This window comes from Musa acuminata, chromosome BXJ3-5 (genome assembly GCF_036884655.1).
Source record: "Musa acuminata AAA Group cultivar baxijiao chromosome BXJ3-5, Cavendish_Baxijiao_AAA, whole genome shotgun sequence".
Classification (NCBI taxonomy): domain Eukaryota; kingdom Viridiplantae; phylum Streptophyta; class Magnoliopsida; order Zingiberales; family Musaceae; genus Musa; species Musa acuminata.
In genome coordinates, this window is record NC_088353.1 from 40,824,702 (window position 1) to 40,846,028 (window position 21,327).

The 21,327-nt window shown below is 38.0% G+C and overlaps 2 protein-coding genes across 3 annotated transcripts; one reads left to right on the plus strand and one right to left on the minus strand.

The window, feature by feature from the left end:
- Positions 1-490: 490 nt before the first annotated feature.
- Positions 491-15,673, minus strand: LOC103985457 (mediator of RNA polymerase II transcription subunit 14). The gene is made up of 8 exons (XM_009403156.3): positions 15,218-15,673; positions 12,803-13,879; positions 10,521-10,618; positions 7,973-8,147; positions 5,319-6,309; positions 4,203-5,212; positions 2,315-3,384; positions 491-1,737 (listed from the first exon to the last, which is right to left on the minus strand). The coding sequence occupies exons 1-8, from the start codon at positions 15,434-15,436 to the stop codon at positions 930-932; spliced, it is 5,448 nt and encodes a 1,815-aa protein (XP_009401431.2). The 5' UTR covers positions 15,437-15,673; the 3' UTR covers positions 491-929.
- A 1,475-nt stretch (positions 15,674-17,148) lies between these two features.
- Positions 17,149-21,327, plus strand: LOC135637566 (14-3-3-like protein). 2 transcript variants are annotated; one of them, XM_065150151.1, is made up of 6 exons: positions 17,149-17,303; positions 18,056-18,506; positions 18,595-18,673; positions 18,936-19,058; positions 20,882-20,998; positions 21,092-21,327. In XM_065150151.1, the coding sequence occupies exons 2-6, from the start codon at positions 18,100-18,102 to the stop codon at positions 21,149-21,151; spliced, it is 786 nt and encodes a 261-aa protein (XP_065006223.1). In that variant the 5' UTR covers positions 17,149-17,303; positions 18,056-18,099; the 3' UTR covers positions 21,152-21,327. The 2 variants fall into 2 exon arrangements, with proteins under 2 accessions (XP_065006223.1, XP_065006224.1); XM_065150152.1 differs by having other exon boundaries at positions 17,258-17,400.

Sequence of the window (21,327 nt, forward strand, 5' to 3'; positions counted from 1 at the left end):
ATGGGATCATTTGACTTTTTATTTGCAATGAGAGAGAGAGAGAGAGAGAGAGGAGAGAGAGAGTTTCAACTGGAATGGAACACTAGAAAAGGATTGGTCTGTGTTGTAGTTCGTCGACGGACCGATGCAGGAGATAGCGCCTCCAAAAAAGTGCTGTGAGAAGGCCTTCTCTCTCTCTCTCTCTCTCGCTACAGCAACCCACCCAATGTGGAGTGTAGGGAAGAAGCAAAGAAATGCTGCAATGAAGAAGAGAGCAGAGCTCGACTGTCACTCGGAAGCTTAAACAAGAGGAGTTTACTTGGAACAGTAGGTAGAAACTTCCAAGACAGTTCTTCTAACAGTTCAATGTTATGATAAATACCCTTTTTTTCCAAGTACCTGAGAGACATTGAATATCTACAAACAATACCTACATTAGTCAACAGTTTAAGGCGACATCGGCAACGATTGATCACCTCGACAGTCCAGAGCCAAAAAAAAAAAAAAAAGATAAAAAATTACTGATGAATTCCCCAATTAACAATGAGTTTAAAAATGTTTAGTAAACTTGAACAAGTTATACTGCTACAACCCCGGTGACAACTATACAAGACTCCCTCTCTCTCTCCCTCTGTGTGCTCGTGCCAGATGCCCGGTCGAGCATGAAACTGAAAACGGTAGGATCGTTTAGTACCTTTCTCCGTCAAACGATTTATACATGCATCGATTTTTTACATAGCATGTGCATACAAACTTGGGAAGCAACTAACTCACCACAAATTTCTACAGCAGTGTCAGATACTTAGGTTCGTGGTCCGGAGAAAAGGAACCATCTTCGATGCCTCCAGAGAACAGTGGAATGGTGGGGGTCAAATGAGGTGCTAGCTATTCGATCAGTCCATCCTGCACAAGTCTAATGCATGCATTGATGAACCTTCGAGACGGCTGCTCTAGGTTCCGCTGGAGCTCAACGGAACAGCACCATCTCTCAGCTGCTGCAGTAACATTTGCAATGTCCTCTGCAATGTGTCAGCAACCAATCTCAACCTCCCCTGACTGACATCAGCTGCAGAATTCCCGTTGGCAAATTCTGCTGCTCTCGCCATCCTCTGCTTGCATTTCTCCCAATCCTCCTGTCGCGACCAGCATGCTCTTCCACCGTGGCTTCCTTGCATTCCAAGAAAAGAAACATGGGCATTATCACCGAATGAATATCTTAGCCTCACGGACACGCAGTATGGTAGCCAAGCAGCTCCACCAGCAGCATTCATGTGAGGGATATGAGCTGGGTCAAGGACAAAGGTAAGAGCAAAATCTACTAGATTATGGGCTCGATCATGATGTATATTACTCTTTGAACAAGACGTGGCCTCTGAGTTTTCATCTAAAACAGAGCCCGAATGATTCTCCAAGCATATCTCTATGCGAGACCTTTGAGCACTTGCTACGTCTCCACCATGTGCTTGTGACAGTCCTTTCTTCCAAGAAATCAGTTTTAGGAATTCTCGGAGGACTGAAACAGGTAGGGTAAGAAGTGTGATGAAGGAAGCAACCCTAGATGCATCGTAGGGCTCAGATGCAACACGCCTGCTGAAGTAGTCACATATCTCATTAATTTCTCCTGGGGCTAGTTCTTCCTGAGAAGTATTTTGATTTTGCTGCTGCTGCTGCTGTTGTTGCTGGTGATGAAATCGTTTCACACTCAAAACTTGCAGAAGAAGTTGAACTCTGTGCACGCTCACAGCAAATACATAGCCTCTGCAGTAAGAAAAAAGAGAGAGAACAACATTTAGTCATTCACATCAACTGTCAGGGAATACCCAAAGGGATTGCCAAAGGCAGTCAGAAAAAAAAAAAAAAAAAGGAATAATATAACCGTTAAAGCAGGACAGATATCATCAGCTTGATAGGGATTATATTGTTTTTTTTCTCTATCTATAGTAAACATTTATAGACAAAACCCAGTAATGAAAATTATGAGTTGGTCAGGAGAGCATGAGAGGGAAGGTTTAAGATACCAGGAGAACAAATTGAATCGAGTTTCATCAAGTTAGGTCAGATTTGACCCTTTTCAATTTGGTTAAGGCCCGCGTCTAGATTTGGACAACACTCTTTACAGTAGCAGACATATTGCTTTATTAATATATAAAAATATTAACTAATGTAAGCAACTAAAACTATGTGATATATTCCTATATAGTTCTAGAAAATAATACTATGAAAGTCTCACCTATACAGCAGCGAAAAAACAGAAAAGAAAACTAATAAAGCAAAAGTTCCATGACTACAACCTCTAAATGTTGCAGTATAAATACATGGACAACAGATCTCTTACCCAACAAAAAACCGCAAGGCAGGTTGCTCTTGATCCAAATTCAAAAGTGCCCCCTCATTATCCCTTAAGATTGAACCTAGAATTTCTTTCAAGAGATCAGGCAACTGCGCAAACAACCACAACACACCAAGATATTTGAGAATGCCACGCAGCACCTTCTTGAGGGCCGCAAGGGGAACCCAACCACCACCATAGCCTCCATCATCTCCAAGCCCAATAAAAGCTGCGTTAAGCTCTCCTTTCACATGAACTGGGAAACCGGTACCTGGAGATATACGTAAAGGTACTCCAGAGATCCCAGGAGACAAACCTGATGAGGCTAGCATGGCGCTGCCAATTCGATTTATGTTGCCACCTACCTGATTTGCAATAACAGAACTTGGTCTTGATATTCCAGCACTAGATGCAACACTAATACGGTTAGTATTAGATGCCAGTGGTTGAGAGACTGAACTGACATTGGCGTTGCTTGAACCAAGATGGCCACCAGCATGCGATGCAGCAGAAAAATTGGGCTCCAGAGCATTCAATCCTTGAGCAACATGTTCCATGATGAACGGTCGAAACTGTGGACATGGCAAAGATCCACCAGCAGCAGGTCCCCCTTTAGGAGGTGTCGCTGGCTGCAGCCAGACCTGATCTCCAGCAAAGCAGCGCATATCCACAGCAAACTTTTTCCGATATATTATGCGAATCCAGTATGGACCCCTCAAAACAACTGAGACATCAAAAGGCAATAATGAGCTAGGAACAAGTCCTGGCCCACCTCTTCCAGCAGCAGATAAAACTGCAGCATTTTGAAGACTGTGACTGCCAAGTTGGGTCATAAGTGTAGTAGTTGTGGGTGAACTAGATGGAAGTTGGATTGCAGTTGAAGAAGGATTTGCCATTAATCCGTGAGATGACATGAAACTGTTTTGCTTTTGTACAAGGGAGTGGCCAACAGAAACAGGAACAGGAATTCGTGCAGGACGTATTGCACCACAAAGAGCAAGTAAAGGTCCAGCAGTAAGTCTGATGCAATCCAAGAAAGATGCAACTTCACCTCCATTAATGAAATCTTCCAGGAACTGCATTGACAAATTTACATGCATTAAATCTTCATACAATAAGAGTAAAATCAGTATATTTCAACTATTTGGTGTCAACTACATGAACCTTTTATCGTCATTGAGCTCTCTAAAAACTATTATTATTTAAATTAAAAATATTTAAATATGTATTTATTGTTTTTAATAATGTCAACTTAGATTTCCCTCTGCCTCTCATCATATCAACAAGATTAATTATTTCACATCTTTTACCTACAACATCTATAGGTCTCTTCTATATCATCTTATCCTCTAGCGAAGATACATATAATTGTTCATCAATAAAATGTATAACCATAACAAGCATGATGACAATAGACTAACTAGTAAAGTTGAAGTCCAATTGCAAATGAAAATTATTTTGGGATGCCTAAATTCAGATCAAACTGATATATTGCAAGTTCAAAATTAGTATCATTTATGTGAATAAATATCATGAAAGCAAGCTGATGCAAATTAAAATAAGTTTCATGTATTCACAAAAATGGAGAATATTTGATACTGGGCAATTTTTAAGTGCATTTATTTACCTGAATTGTACTGGTCAACAATGCAAAAACCTGAGAAAGGCTGCACTACAATATCTATAGGACAAATGATATTTAACATCGATGTACTTGCATCATCACTCAACATGAGATGTCAACAGAAACATTAAAAAAATTGCAGTGATATTTGTGACACTTCAATGCCTCCATTAATAAGTTAATACAGTTGCTGTCTTTTGTTATTTGGTTTGAGATGCCATCACAGAAATAAATTGCAGCATATTGCTCTTTTAAGGAACAGGGGCATACCTTTGTATGTGGCCAAAGTTGATCAGGAGAAACATGCATTGTACAACCTTCCTTATCAGCTTCCCATTCAACAACAAAATGAACGATCACAGGCATTGAGCCATAGCTAAACCACAAACTCATCAGACCAACTGCTTCAATTTTAAAGGCTTTTCTCATTTGTTCAGATAACTTGTCTACTATCTCGCCGGTACCTTTGGTTTGTGCCTTAGAGTCAGAGTTTGTGTTATCGTCAATCCTATCACCGGTGCCCAAACCAATTAGTTTTCGCATCCCACGAGCAAACAATCGTGCATTTGAAAGCCTACGTAAATCTGATACAAGCCTTTGAACACTATCATCTTCAACACTCTTATAACTCAAGACAACCCCTTCTGGGTCATAATGAATATGTGAATCAACCTCAGATGTATTGGCAATACGTACCCCAGAGCCCCACGATGTAGTGGTACTTCCTTTATTAAGATTCCATAATTCTCTGAAATAAGGATCATTGATTTTTACATCCCAGCACATAGTTCCAGGTTTACCAAGGCGCAAGCATATGCGCTGCCAAGAATCATCCCTGGCAAATGGCAACTTCAGCCATAAGTTTAAGGATGGAATTCGCAGACCTACTTCTTCAACATAAGAAATGTTTAGTGCATCCATTTGGCTAGTTAGCTGAGCATGCTTAATACATAGCGAGCAGTGCCTGACAATGTGTAGGAGGACGGAAACATACAAATTTGATGGACTAATGCCATGATTTGCTTCACCAAGAAGATCTCCAAATGTATGTCCACCTGTTCGACATGCCAATAGGGATGGAAGGGGTGGGGAAGATGCAGCATGAGAGTTAGCTAATCTTGATATTTTCTGCCTTTTATGCTGCAGAGAACTTGCTTCTGATCCTTGAAATGATGGAAGTAAATTAATAAAATCCACTAGAGAACGCTTCCTTCCCTTTCTTTCATGTTTGTGAGCACCATTATCATCTGACCTGGTAGCTCCAAATTCCGGTGTTTGGCCTATAAAAAGTGCATTAGTGATGCAAAAAGATTTCATAAATATCAAAAGCAAATACACATGAAAGCATTATTAAAAAAATTTCAATATATAATGTACAAGTCTTACATGGATTAGCCAGGAGCAATGTGTTAGATCTGGTAACTTCTGAAGATCCAACCAAAATGCCAGGTGATGAGTTTACTATGTCATTTGGAGCCATACTATGGGCAGAAACTGGTGGGCAAGTCATCCGAAGTGGAGGCAATAGTTGACCTGGCCCATTTCCTTCAATCATATTGAGCACTTTTGGAGGTTCATCCGCAGGAGGGTATTGACCAACATCAGCCGAATACGGGTACCTAAGAGAGCTTCTGTCTTGATCAGATCTCAAGGTTGACAATTTATGAACGGATGAGATCCTCACAGGGCTTGAAGAGGAGAGCGAACCAGTAGCACCATTCTGAATTATACCTTTTAAGTTGCTTGTCACATGCAATGAATTCGATGAACTTGTAAAACTAGACGAAGCCTTCCCAACTTTATGAACTTGAGATTGTTGTAATTCCCCTTCCAAATTAGTTGACATAACTCCAGTATTTATTCCTTGATTGCTACTTGAAGGAGATCCTAAATAAGACAAAGGAGGCATCTTATAAGACGAGGTGAGTTGATTTGTCTTGGGCAATTGACCCTTTTCGAACTTGAACACTTCATCAACAACAGATGAAAAACTTGATTGCGAAAATCCAGGAAACTGAAGAGCAGAATCTACCCCAAAATCATGTTCTACAACCTGAATAAAAGTGCCCAATTTTGGCAAAGAACACAGCTTCTCCCAGTCAAAAAGGCTCATATTCAATTCATCATCAACTATCTTCATCTGACCAATATCAATTCTATTAAAACGTATAACTTGAATGGCATCAGTGAATGAACTAGATTTTCCATCTTGATCAGATCGCAGTTCTAGTAAACTGAACACTGGTTTAAAATCCTTGTCAACCTGCATCAGCAAATAGTAAGAGTTTGCACACTGAGGAAAACCCATTATAAGTATATCTGACCCATTCAATATGGACTTGGGGATCTTCAGAGTAGTCAAAGACTGATCATAAACCTGCAGATGACCAAAGAGAATTATTAGTACAGCATAGTAGAGATTAAAGCTCATAACATCTCCCTAGAAACAAACTGACAACCCAAGTGTTGTAGCTGCTCAAGTCAAGGTGAATGACAACGTAGTGAATATGATGTTTATTGGTCTTAGCAGAATCAGTAAGACAATTTGGTAAGGATCTGGATTTGCACTTCTAAAGATACTAATGAAAGGTTAAATAAGTTCTCCAAAAGTCAGATTCTGTTTTCTTTTCACCTATACATGTGGTCGTGACTTTGATGTTGAAATAGTTGGGTCTTTGTCAATAGCCATCAAGGTGCTTTAGCTCAAATTCTGCTCCCATGAACTATATGCATCTTGTAGTCGTTTTTGCATTATATTAAATGCCAAGATAGCTTCCTACCATAAGCTCATTTAAAGGAGATTATGGAGCTTAACTCGATTTAACATTTCTAAATGTTGCACTTGTTTTGAGAGGATATGAACAGAAAATGAAGCATTGATCTTTATCTCCGAAAAAAATAGAGGTCCAGGCCTTCTGTCTAGACCACCTCATCCGAGAAGAAATAGATTTGACTTCATTCTTCTCATGTCACTCATGTTTCTGCTTTCTAGTTTCTTCTATTTAATCTTCTTTAACCAGGGCTTCTTTTTATTTCATGCAAAATGCTTGAATCAATCTACGCAACTGAAGTAATTAAACAGACAAACAGAGAAAAACAGAACTAGCCGAGACTAGGTAACCATGCGGATTACATCAATCCCAAATGTCCTCTCTGTAAAATGATATAAAGCAGAAAACTCTAAACTCCATATTGAATTATTTCTGCAAAAATAACCAGTCAGGAAGAGCATATAGCAAACAGAAGTCTCCACTTTCATCACATATATTGTTTATTAGGTGTTCTCTTGGCTGCCATCCATTTAACTTCATAACCTTTCTGACCTCATAAACACGAATTATCCAAAATGTGATGTATGCATGTCCACAAGTCAGGACATGATATAGTTTAAAGTGGGGAACATATGTTCTTCCTAAATTACTTAACTAATGATGATAAATGTAATTCATTAATAAGAAAAGCATAATAAAAGGGCAATGTACATTCTTCAACTTTTGCATTCCACATCCCACATGACAACTTGATTCAACTCTCTCCCAGAGAAGCTTCCGAAGATTGAAACTTGACATGAAACTGCCAAACAGGCTAGACTAATTCATATCCTACAGTTACACAAACTAACATCATAAAAAAAGCAGTAAGATAGCCACTGAAAATCTTCTCAAGGAAATCACATCTCAATTATTGTTAAATTTTGCAGACCATCCACTATGTATAGAGCAACCCCAAAATTAATGAAGTGAGGGAGAGAAAGAAAGTGCAGAGGCACATGTATTAAAATAACTGGTAAATATGTTCCCTCGGTTTTAAGTCAGCACTTTGATTATTAGTCTCTTGAATATGTAATGCATCTTCTCTTTCTTCTTTCCTTAAGTGGACACTTGAATATCCCAACCTTGAAATCTTAAACTTTCAATATAGGACATATCAATAGTCGGTGCAATAAAAACAAATGCTTTTTTATGCAAAGACCCCTGAAATTTTGAAATTGAAATCTTTTTGGTGATGCTTTTGTGAAAAATTTTGAAAAAAAACTTTACCTCGAGGCCCAAAAATCTCCCAGTTGATGCAAATAAATTGAGAATACTCTTGCTTTTTAAGCTTGTAAACACATCCATTATACTAAGGCTTCCTTGGTTTAAAGCCTCCTCATAATCAACTAGGGTGGATGGTGAAAGGATATTTTTGGAAGACTGAAGAAGGAATCTGCCATTCCTGTACTTCAAACAAAAAATTTTAAACAAATGAGAAAATAGAAGATAACTGTTGCAAGATTAAGAAACATTGGCTAGAAATTCTAATCAGAAGGTTGTGAAAGCTTAGACAGCTATTAAAACTGATATCTAACTATATATGTATATATATACATATATATATACATATATATATTATTTATTTATTTTATTAATTAATTTATTAATTTATTAGAAACATCACAAGTTTAGATGAAACGTAAACACACACGATAGCTGAACAAGATGATGGACACAAATCCTCTCTTGGGTCAAATTAATAATACACAACAGTGAGCCAAAAACACCCTCGGAACAGCTTACAACACCATGTGAATACTGTCTTACCACAATAAACTACTGGTGGACTTAACCAAGACCCCCTAAAATATAATACTACTATACCATATATTTGTTCTTGGGATCATAAATAGTAAATATATGATGTTCCTGTTATTATTGTTACAGGTCCTTCTATAGATCTTGTACAGCATATTGTTTATTTACTCGGGTATTATGAAAACAGCATTCTTGTTAAAAAACATGAAGATGTAACACTAATATAAATCCACAAAGAGTGTGTTGCTTTTGTCTGCAGCTTTGAATTTAGAAGCAACAGTGTCATTGGAACTGTAACTAATGACAACAAGATTGTCAAGAAAGCTTGAAAAGAAGAGTTTGATCTAAAATAAAATCCAGGATAAAATTTTGAGAAGTTTAAATTGTGACAATTGGATTATGCCTCTTAAGGATGTAATATGGCATATGTTTGAGTTACTATATGTAACATCAATTTTCATTTTCCAGATCCTCAAATTCACATAGAACCACTTCAGAAACATAATGCCAAGGTTCTATCTCAACTTGCTATTCCTGGGAAAATTTACCAGAAAACAATCTAAAAATTAATGGTCCTTTGACCAAGGTTGAAAATTTTAATAATTAAGTTGGATACATCAAAATTGCACCTCCTAGTGCAAATTATTAAGAGGAAAGCAACTGCCAGCTAATTTTCAGTTTTTGGAAAACAAAAGTCAGGTATGAAGAAGTAATTAATTAACATAAGTACATAACCCTATACAAGAAAATCTGGTAGGTGTATGTTGAAGACAGCAGACAACAATGCAGATGCAGGAGCTAATGGAATATGCACTGGATAGCACCATATATGTGCTAGAATAAACTAGAACTATGGTGTCTTTCAATTAGTAAAAACTTACTTAACAACATTGTTTCCACTAGATATTTTGCAAGTGTTCCCCCTTTAACAGACCATTCAGCCAAGTTCAGAAAAAATGACAGAAGAAGATGGTCACATTGTAAAAGATCAGAAGCCCGGGATATCATTGATAATGTGAGTTTCTTATACTAAGTAGATACACTTTCTTAGCGTGCCCATCACATAAAGCTAACATAGGCACTGTCCCCTACAGTTTTATCAAGTGTTATGAACTTATCTACAATAAAGTAATAGTTTATGCGATGGAACCATGTGCACCATCACCATACCAAAAAAAGGTAAGCCCAGTACATAAGGCAACCGCAATGCGGGTTCTGGGAAGAGAGTCAGATGCACGCTCACCATGACGGTTATATAAGTCCAAAGTATGATTGTGAGCACTCACATACCATAATTGCCCTTGTGCATATAAGCCTCTCAGTTGCATGCAACTTGCATGTCCCAGATGTTATCATTAGCAGGAATTCACAATTGTCACTGGCATGAAGGCCAGCACAAGACATCATGGTAAAGCAAGATCATACCAAATTAGTCTAAATACACGAATGCCAACCTAATGCATATAAATATGGAATTATTATTCAAAAACTTTATACACTAAATAAGTAAATATTCACTTGAAAAAAAAAAAGAACATGACCTTCAGTCCTAGATGTGTGCTAAGTGTTTATTAAATAAAGTAATCAAAACACATGCTGGTATGAAATTGTGCATTTGGTTAAAATAAATAACACAACAATGTCCAAAAAGGCACCATAAATGTAAAGTTACCTTTCTGTAATATTGAGAAAAACACCAGACTTACATGTGAACAATATGTAATGCATAATATGTTAATCCTTGGTTTCTCAAGAAATTTACATTGAAACACATAGTCAGAGGAAATTTGAGATCACTTGTGATGCTCAGATTTTGGGGGAAACATGAAACATTTGTGGTTGTTACAGAACGTATTTACTTAACTGAAAGTTAAAAAAAAAAAAAAAGATTTCCTGCAAGAGATATCACACACATAAATCTTGTTGAAGTTGTTCACCGTGAAGCTAAACTTTGACAGAACACCATTTAATATAAAGCATGAATTCCTGATGTTACAGGAGTAAAAGATTAAATAACCTGATATTTATTCCAAGGGTAATAAATGACATCCCACAAGCTCGCACTTTCAGTATTTCATCCCCAAAATAATCTTGGTTACTAGAATCTTCATCCATCTGCAGAATACTTAAAAGTCAAAAAGCTACTTGGAATATTCATGTTCTCATGAAAGAATAAGCATAGAACTTTCAAGTCAAAACCAAGAAACATAATTGACAGCTTGTTCAGCATTATTTCATTTAATCTTAGAGATAATGAAGATGATCAAACAAACACTAATTATATATCTATTATGAAATCCCAATCTAGTAATTATATACTAGTTAAGTGAGAAAACTATCAAGAACTGTCAAAAGAAAAATTCCATTTGACTCCCTTGTTTCTTAAAGGTTTCAACTTAATTAGCCATTTTGTGCTCATGAAGATGACTTGTTAAGAATAAACAGATGTTTGGAAGAAAATATGATCAACTATGAACTATCATAACAGCAAATGAAATTGTAGGGGGCAAAAGTAACTGTTAAATAGAGCCTAATCATTCTTTTATATCATTTGTAGTTGAAAAACCACAAATGAAGTTAATCCATCTCTCACTAAATTGGACAAAAACTCAAACCAACATTGTCTGTATTTTATACTACCATACGGATGACCAAATTTAAGTAATGCAGTGTTAGACATCAGAGAAAACAAAAAGAGGCAGTTGACAAATATTTAAGAGAAGGATGACCGAACCTCTTCTTGTTTAACTTTCCAGAAACCTCAGCTAGTAGGCAGGATAAATCATAATATCCAATTAGAGATGCTTTCATTAATGGCATATAATTCTTCAGTTATTTGTTCTAAGGTATAACAATTACAAATGATTACTCCAAATCAAATTTTCATACATGGAAGTTGCTCTTCAACAGAAAATGAAGCTTCTTACAGACACCAATATAAGGATAGGCAATAGGCCTCCTTTGCTCTTCGCTGTATCCTTAATCAACTAGTTATGATGGAGCAGATATAAACTGACAAGTGAATTTATGATGAGGCAATGAGTCAATACTAATCTTTTTTGTTTTCTCTTTCCACCAAAATTCGTAACATGGTCAAGAGGTTATACATCATGAGGGTCCAAGGACTTGGAAGGAGCCCAAGTTTGTAAAGTCACCTGCTAAAAGTATGTTATTCTGAACAAAATGTTGCATCCACCGTGATGTGGTTAGGCATATGCAAAAGAAAGTAAGTAAAATTTATAATGGAAGATCATTGTGATCGCATTCAAAATCAAAATTAACAACCATAACCTTGAGGAGACCATGAAACTGGGTCATTCAGTGTGTATTAAGAACAAGAAAGACGCATTCATGCTAGAAATATCAATGACTCACAGACATACAGTTAATAATTGTACATGTAAATTTTGTGTCCACATAAAAAGCCAGCCTTCAAGTTCATGGAACAAAAGCATGACATGACTACTTAATGGCACTAAACATGAAAAGAGACTATTGTAAAAAGATTAAGTGTCCCTAAACATATTTTAGACCTCTACAAAGAAAATGATAGCTTGAATTAACATAATTCCTCCTTGTATCACCAAAATTCCTTAGATAAACATCTGGATTGTAGTAGCCTCCATTAGCACTGATCTTATGTTCCAAACCCCAATGTTTTTTGATCTTTTACCTCACAGATACATGAAAAACAGAATTAACCACAGCATGCAGCTAGAAAAGCCTACCTGTATAAACATTCCTCATTCCAACTCTATTTCCTAAACCCCAGAATTAATTCTTTCCAACAGGTATGTTATGGTGAGTTATTTGGTACACAATGATCTGTAAGCCAAAAACATTTACCTTACACGCATGATTTGTGACACTTTGATAATAATTGCAAATTTTAATTGCATTTACTTGAGATATTGGAGTTTGTATGAATGTCGATGAAATACAAATAGATAAACTAAGTGCTTTGGCCAATTGTGTGGGGACTTTTTAATGCACCAATTAGTTGGTCTTCTGAATTCTGAATATACATGATCAGATGGGAGAAAAAAAAAAATCCAAACAAAACATAGACAATAAGAATGAGACCATGTAGTCAACAGTGACATAGGCCAGCACCTTCAAATATTTTTACTAGAACCACTTAGTCCTTCAGCAAAGAGTTCAGAAAATCAGTGGCTACAAGCAAAACAAAGTATAACTCGATATTGATAGTAAAGACCCCCATTATAAAATCTATACATATACTTTAGACATAGATGAACCTATATAACAATTGGAAGTATAAGTTGCCCCTTTACAAACCTTTCTCAAATCCGCCACTACACCTCCATCACACCCAAGTACAACATCGCCTGATTCTCGACAAATGTTAACACTTTTACTCAATTCCCTCTGGATCTCAAGTAGACGAGTGTATCTATTGCATGCAATAGCTCTTAATAGGAGTCTCTCAACATCAATGCAATTTTGATCAAGTGCAAAGGTAGCTTCCTTGCCAGTAAGTGGATCTAATACAAAAGAACTATGTACACACTTAATCTGTGTATCTTGCCCTGGTTCCACTTTAAGGAATGGACATGAGCTGAAATCAGATCCCCCAGCATTCTTGTCAGCGTCTAACCAATAAATGATCTTTAAACCAGGAGTTTTTAGACCAGTTGTATCGAGTTCACCCTCTTGAGTTAGTTGCAAAGCACTAGTATTCCCTACTTGTCCTGCACTGCCATCAGAAACAAGCTCAAAGCGTATTGCATCCTTCCACCTACCTTGTCGTAGTACCTGAACTTGTCTTAGTACAGTGTCCATAACAAGGGCAACACATAATTCATGGAGAACCGTGTACAAAATTGATAAAGGATTTTCCGCTGCAGCCATTCTGCGCTCAAGATCATCCCCAAGAGCATATCTCCGTGTTTCTTCAAGTCGAATATTTCCATTCTTCTCCCCAACAAGCAACTCCAAGTGTAGGATCCTCCACAATGACAAATGCCCACGATAACCCAAGGTAAGGAAAACCTTAAATTCCCCATCCACACGAAGAACAGCAGTACCATTAGAAACAGTTACTTCAGTTATTTCTTTAGGAAGTACAACCTCTAAAAGTTTGGATCGGAGGATTGTATCCAACTTCTTTAAAGTAGGCTTTTGCTCGTCCTCAGATAGTGAACTCTGAATACCCAAATCATCTATGCATTTTGGCAGCCGTTGATAACTTCCTGTGAGGAGGACTTCAGTAGCAGATGGAACATCAAAAATAGGAGCACGTGCATGCTGCAGACCCTCATGCATGAAAAACAATGAATCTGCCGTTTGGGTGAAGCAAGTTTCATGGCTCGAAAGAGTTGCTGCAAGTTGTTGGCAATATTGAATTAATGGCACCTGCAAAAGTCAGAATCTAAGTTCTGTTATGACAAGAATGGGCAGTAAATAGGTTCGTTAAGAATCAATATTCCAGAACCCCAATGAGACTAAAGTAGCTTAATTTTCTAAAATCATAACTTGATTATTGATGCAAATCCTCAATGTAAACACCAAAATTTATTCATCATATTTCCATCCAAGCGAAAGTACATACTTTACAATGTTGCATTCAGTGAATCATAAGTGTTGACAGTCAGGTAACCAAGTTAGATAAAAGTGTATCTTCAGGACTGTTCAACAAGAGTCATTTTGTAGGTTCGGTGAAAGGATTGTTGTTCCATGGCAGCAGAGATTGGCAACACCTTTCTAAAATATCACCATGCCATGGCAGTTGACATTCTCCTCCACCAACCTTTACAAGCCAAAATTTTGCATAGGCATGTGCTGACAGCTACAATGACTCAGAATAACATGTGTGAATACCTTTTTGAAAGGCCATGATCAACCCATGTCAATTAGCATAGCAATCCTTGGCCCACTATAAGAAAATTGGACAAGTAACAGATACAACCTTAGGATCAACCTAAAAATTGTTAGCCAACTACAAGATAAAGCATGTTGATTGCATGCTTAGGATTACAACTAACTTTTTCCCATTTGCCTCCTGCTTTATAATTCAAAAAAAATATTAAAGAAATCATTAAAGGATGTAGTGAATCAAACTTCTATCAAGTGTTTTAAGAACTATCAACTCCATGACATAACAGGTATTGTGGTTAATTGAGAGCAAGAAGAGGAATTATAAGGTATTAGGGGATGGCCAACTCTCCTAGCAATCTCGAGGCAAATGAGAGCTACTGGTGCATCTAATTCTTAAAGCCACCAATTGAGTGGCTTGCAAAACATCACCCTACCCACTGTCTCATTCCTAGACAGCCTTTTGTGGGCCCTTATCTTCAGTTCTTCACTACTAACATGACCCTTTTTTTATTTCTTATTTTTCTGACTTAATTAATTCAAACATTACAGACAGTCTAATACGTTACAGCATCATCATCTGTTGTTTTTGAGCTACTAATACATTAAAAACAGTCTAAGCACTAGCGTTGGGGATTAGTACAAAAAGATGTTAGGGTCCAGAACAAGTTATGTCCGGTACTAGGTTTTCCTAATCATCCCCCAATTAAACGTATTAGTACAGAGAGTAGTCTACATTCATACCAGGAATTAGAAAGGAAGCTGCTTTCCATCTACCAGAGCCTAGAAACCACAAAAAGAAGGATCTCATCCAGAAACCCAACGCCAAAAGCCAGTTCAGAGCAAGCGACAAAGAAGCACGAAGAGAAGGCAAGTAACCTGTTGGCACCACTTGGCAAGCACATGAAGGCGGAGCATCCGCTGCCGGGTCTTCACGATGAACTTGAGGAGATCAATCTTCTTCTCGGAGTCGGATCGCAGGTCCTCCGGCGTCCGGGACCGCTCCACCAGCTCCTTGAGGGCGAGGTAAGAGTCCTCCGCAGCCCGCCGGACCAGCGCGGAGAACTCCACCGTCTGCTGCCCCAGCTCCGCAGCCATCGCCCTCCCCTCCGCCTCCTCCGCCGCCGCCGGCGCTCAGTAATTGGAGCGGAGACCGGCCCCTAGGGTTTCGATGGCCCTGTCCGAACGCGCGCTTTGCAGCGAGGTCGGCCGTCGACGACGGCCAATTCGCAGCTCCAATTGAAGCTTCTCGTCGCCCGATGCCGAGGAAGCGACCAAGGAGTGCACCAGAGATCGAGAGAGCGAGAGAATGGCGGTTTGATGTGTGCCGTTTGGGCTCAGGAGAAATAGGAATAGGAGAAGGCTTGAAGGCGTTGGTCTAATTTTCGTCATCAGCCACACTGTTTGCGGGCCACAACCCCATACCCGCATAATCCACCGTCCTTGTCAACCGCGAATACGATGGATTCGCGGGTGGGTCCACGCTATGGCCAACCACGATACCATGGATTCACTTCTCACAAGGGTACACGTATACGTGGAGCCCGCCCATTGACTCTGTGGCGCTACCGAAGTGGGTATCACTGTATCGAACAGTTCAGGTTAAGTCACAGTGATCGGAATCCTCCCGATTTCATCATTTTAAGTCGAGTATTAAATAGTCGTACAATTAATGAAATTAATCTAAAAATTAATACTTGATATTATAATTCCAAATATATCAACCATATCATAGCTAATCGTTAAGCACTCTGTGACGCCATCGCCTCCGCATCTGTGGCCTCTTCCCCGTGATTGGCGAACCAGCGATGTCTCCCGTTCCCACCGCAACGCAACCCCTTGTTGTGCCGCCGCTACTTCCACCTCCGCCTCCGCCTCCGCCTCCGCCGCCCACCTACTTCAGGACCGATGATGGGAAGGGCGGATCGTCGGGAGAGCAAAGGTAGAGGCGGTGGGCGACCGGGCCGGCGAAGGAAAAGGTATTTTTGAAATTACAAAAATTAGGGTTACTATATTAGAAAAATAAAAATATATATAGATTATATGGAGAAAAACAAAAAAAAAATGAAATTATTCAAAGAAATCACCCTTTTTATTTCTTTGAAAATATTGTTAAAGGGTGGCGAGTTCTTTACCAGAGTTGTCAGTCTTTCCAACATGATCTGCTTTCTCAGTTCTTTGACTGAGAAAGATTGGATCTCAACTTCTCAGAAACACATAAACACACAGGGAATGAGATGCATAATGTGGGGAATTGTGGCAGAGCAGAATCACTCCCTCAAACATCTGTAACAGCCCATACAGCTTGTAAAGCAATTAGGGATGTCAATTTATTTTTTGAATATATTTTCATTATAGGTATAAAATTCGATCGAAACAATCAGCTCGGTTCACAAATTAAAATGTTTATATATCAAAAAATAAATAGAAGTATTTATTTTGTTTGAAGACAAGTTCTTAAATTTTCATAACACGTTTGATTTTAGTTTTATTTTCTCCTAAATCAAATATATTTATTTAGAATTTGCATATCTTTATTATCATATTTTTTAATATTTAAAATGAATAAATATGAAAGTTGATTTGTCAGTCAATATGGACTGATGTTTGGTGTTGAAATTTATAAGTTGGGAATTAAATATTAAGCAACAAATTTTCCTTTAATTGTTTTCTTATAGTAATTAAAATATGAGAGCTTTTTAATTAGATAGGATGACAGGCTTTGGAATTCTTTTGTCGCTACATTTGGAAAAGCCTGTCATCCACGTGTCTCCACGTCAATGGATCGTTGACCGTATGGGAGCGAGTTCTTCTAGATGGACTCGACGGGCCTCTCATTCTCACACCCGCCCCCTTTAAACCCGAGCGCCAATAGAAATCGAATCAGAGAGAGAGAGAGAGAGATAGAGAGGGAGAGTGTTTTGCGCAGTTGTTTTCGCTGTTCTCCTGCCGATTCAGTTCCGAGGTACCTCTCCTAAGCCTCTCACATCGATCTCGTCTGTTGATCTCCATTCTTCTCTCGCTTGTTTTTGTGATCAGATCGATCTGACTGGTTCTACAGGGTATGTTTACTTCTGGTAATCGGTTTTCTTCTTTCGATTCTTCGTCATTTTCGACCATGTTCTCGATCCGTTAAAACTTGTTGCTTGGCAAGTATGCATCGGAATCAAGAATTCCTGAGCCCTATTATAGAAAAGTTAGTGTTTTTTGTATTTTGTTTCTGGAATTGAATCTTTGCTGCTTCTCTGAGAGAGTAAAGATGCTATTTTTCGAGCATTCAATCTCTCAAAATCGGTTTTTTTTGTTTGCCTTGTGGATCCAGACGGATACCGAAGAGAGGAAAAAATTCTTCTTTTATTTGATGTTTTGGTTTGACTGGTTCTACAGGGTATGTTTACTTCTGGTAATCGGTTTTCTTCTTTCGATTCTATGTCATTTTTTACCATGTTCTCGATCCGTTACAACTTGTTGCTTGGCAAATATACATCGGAATCAAGAATTTCTGATCCCTACTACAGAAAAATTAGTTTTTTTGTATTTTGTTTCTGGAATTGAATCTTTGATGCTTCTCTGAGAGAGTAAAGATGCTCTTTTTCAAACATTCAGTCTCTCAAAATCAGTTTTTTTTTTGTTTGTCTTGTGGATCAAGACGGATACTGACGAGAGGGAAAAATCTTCTTTTATTTGATGTTTTGGTTTGGATCCGTCAAATTGCAGATTTTGTAAGAGTTGCGGGCTAGATTTATACAGAGGGAGGAAGGATGTCTCCAGCTGAATCATCCCGTGCAGACAATGTGTACATGGCGAAGCTAGCCGAGCAGGCAGAGCGCTACGAGGAGATGGTGGAGTTCATGGAGAAGGTTGCAAAGACAGTGGACGTCGAGGAGCTCACTGTAGAGGAGCGCAACCTCTTATCTGTGGCTTACAAGAATGTCATCGGGGCTCGCAGGGCCTCATGGCGCATCATCTCCTCGATCGAGCAGAAGGAAGAGAGCCGTGGGAATGAGGATCATGTTTCCGTGATCAAGGAATATCGTGGCAAGATCGAGGCTGAACTAAGCAAAATCTGTGATGGCATCCTTAAGCTGCTTGAGTCCCACCTGATACCCTCTTCCACTGCTGCCGAGTCCAAGGTGTTTTACTTGAAGATGAAGGGCGATTACCACAGGTTCTAGAAAATAACAAAGGACGACTTCAATTTGCTTTGTGGGGTGACATTTTATTTATCTGAAGTGCTAAACGTTTATTGCAATTAGGTACCTTGCAGAGTTTAAGACTGGAAATGAAAGGAAGGAGGCTGCAGAGAGTACGCTGGTAGCCTATAATTCTGCTCAGGTTTGATCCTGATTCTCTTCACAATGCAGATTAGCTAAAATCCCTTATGGATGACTTGACTTTGTTAGAATTTTCTTGATAGTCTAGACACATGTCCACTTGATAACATCTTTTATAACGGCAGTACTGATCCTACTGAATGATTCTGCCTATCAAGGCAGGTCTACATTCTTCATTTTCGTCTAATAAAACTTATTGTTTTATTGTTGTTTCTTTTAAAATCGAATAATTTTTCACTAAATTATCTATAAAAATTTTGTAGGATATTGCCCTGGCTGAGTTGGCTCCAACTCATCCTATTAGGTTGGGGCTGGCTCTTAATTTCTCAGTGTTCTATTATGAAATTGTGAACTCACCTGATCGTGCTTGCAGCCTTGCAAAACAGGTTTGACTATAATCTTAGCTTTTTCTGTACTTGTATTATAATCTTATTTTGTTGTACTTTGAAAATCCTTAGATTTGAAAATATTGTGCACTATTTTCTATGGTTACAATAGAAGTGTCAGTTTTATGATTTGCTGCATCCTAAGCATTTAGTGTCTTGATTCAATAGTATGGGTGTCAACTGGCTGAGTCAGGCTGGAGCCCGTTTTGGGAAACAAAGCAAGTCTAAGATCCTGAAGTTGGGCCTGAACCAGCTCGGAAGAGCTGAGACTTCATTGTGACCAGGCCTTTGTTAAGGCGTGTAGTAATTTATCAAAGTTTTCTAGAATGCCAAAGCACTGTCAGTAAATTACATGCAGTGTCAATTCAAGTTATTTTATTGAGGAACTTAAATTTTCATAATTTTTTATGGGTTAAATATAGTTACATACTATTCACTTATATGTCTGGTTCCTGGTAGTTATATTATTATTATATGTTTCAAAAAAATTTAAATATATTAGTTGTAATCAGTGACTGCACAAATCAAATTAAAGACTGCAAATTCTTGTATATAATATTAGCTTTTGAGTTAGTACTATGTAGTTCAAGATTTTTGTAAATTAATTACAGTTTGTACTTTATACTTTCAGTTCTATAACCCTAGGAGTTAGGAGTTTGGAGTTAGTAGAGAACAGGAAAGAAAGAGAAACAGAGGTTGACCTAGATATTCTATAACCCTAACTGAACTACTTTTGATAACATGACCTGGTCAGCTTATCTAGTCTCCTGTTGAGCTCTATCTATAACTAAAGACTCGGTCTACTTGCAACTAACTACTCTTTCCCATTTTGGTTCATATATTTCACATTTCTTTTAGTGATGCTTGTTTTCTTTTTCATAATATTTTTATTCCATCAATATCTGTTATTCATTCTTATTTAAATAGGATGAAAAATGATAATATTACCTATAAGTGCTTCTTTGAGATTTTTTTAATAAAGAAACGCTACCTATGTGAGTCGTAGTAGCTGCGTTCAAGGTGCCCGAATGCATGTTGTACTGTTGGTGCATGTAAATTTGTTTTGGCAATTCAGTGTTTTCATTTAGGTATCATAAGGATTGGTTGCATGTTTATGTTTGAACAATTGGGGTGGTAAGAAATAATCATGCTTAACTATTAGTCTCATTGAAGATGTCCTGCGTACTTCGTCTCGGTGATTGATATTTTCTAAGATGAGTGTGAACATATTCAGAAAAACCTTTCTGATATAATGATGTGTTCTTGCAAAGGAGGAACTTTTCTTGAATTATGGATGGTTTTTGATACATATGAAGTGAAAGTTTGAAACTAGTGAAGTATTTTTTATGCTTGTAGGAAAAGTAACTATATTTTAGCTCAAGGGAAAATCACTAAAACTTGAATGGAAATGCTCAATTTCGGATAGGGTTGCTGGAACGAATGCAAAACTTGACAAAGTTTGGCTAAAACCAACTTATTTAATCGATATATTTTAGTTTCAGCAAAAAATCAAACCATGATTGTACCCCAGAACCTTTAATTATAAATTACTAGAAATTTAATAATTCAGCCAGATATTGGACCTTTAATAGTCATGAAGGTGTGAAGTATTAAGAGCTATACTAATTTTGCAGCTTAAAATTATGAAATGCTAATCACCATCTCATATTAGTAGATTTTGCTTCAATTTTCCAAATGATGACAATAATGCATTAGTATTTATTTCAGAACCATTTATCTTTTGTTCTGCCAGCCTTCCAGGCTACCAGGTGATGATTTGATATTGCTGATTGCTGATTTAAATGGTGGTTTGTCTTTCACAGGCATTTGACGAGGCTATTTCAGAGTTGGACACTCTTAGCGAGGAATCGTACAAGGATAGCACATTGATCATGCAGCTTCTTCGCGACAACCTGACCTTATGGACTTCCGACATCAATGTCAGTTCTCTAACAAGCTTATTTTGCTTCCAATTTATTTTCCCTTTGTCCGGCACACACCCTTACCGCCTTCCTAATGTTCTTGGTTGCCAGGATGATGTCGGGGACGAGATCAAAGAAGCCCCAAAACAAGAATCTGGGGAAGGACAGTGACCAAAAGCAAAGCATGCCTTCTGATGGATACTACCGCCTTGTGTGTTCTTGAGTTTGTCGTTTCTTTGATGTAACTGTGGTGTGTTAGAAACATTCAAGCTTCTTATTCCATTGAAGGTTGTTCTGTGGTGTTGAACAAACAAGTGTGCTTTAAAGGGTTCATATCGTTCTTTCTA

Coding starts and splice junctions, on each gene's coding strand:
- LOC135637566 (XM_065150151.1), top strand. CDS start 18,100: ATGTCTCCAGCTGAATCATCCCGTGCAGACAATGTGTACATGGCGAAG. Junction 18,674..18,935: donor TAGCCTATAATTCTGCTCAG/GTTTGATCCTGA, acceptor AAAATTTTGTAG/GATATTGCCCTGGCTGAGTT. Junction 19,059..20,881: donor CTTGCAGCCTTGCAAAACAG/GTTTGACTATAA, acceptor TGTCTTTCACAG/GCATTTGACGAGGCTATTTC.
- LOC103985457 (XM_009403156.3), bottom strand. CDS start 15,436: ATGGCTGCGGAGCTGGGGCAGCAGACGGTGGAGTTCTCCGCGCTGGTC. Junction 6,310..7,972: donor GGAGATTTTTGGGCCTCGAG/GTAAAGTTTTTT, acceptor GGTCATCTGCAG/GTTTATGATCAGTCTTTGAC. Junction 3,385..4,202: donor AACTTTGGCCACATACAAAG/GTATGCCCCTGT, acceptor TTGTCAATGCAG/TTCCTGGAAGATTTCATTAA.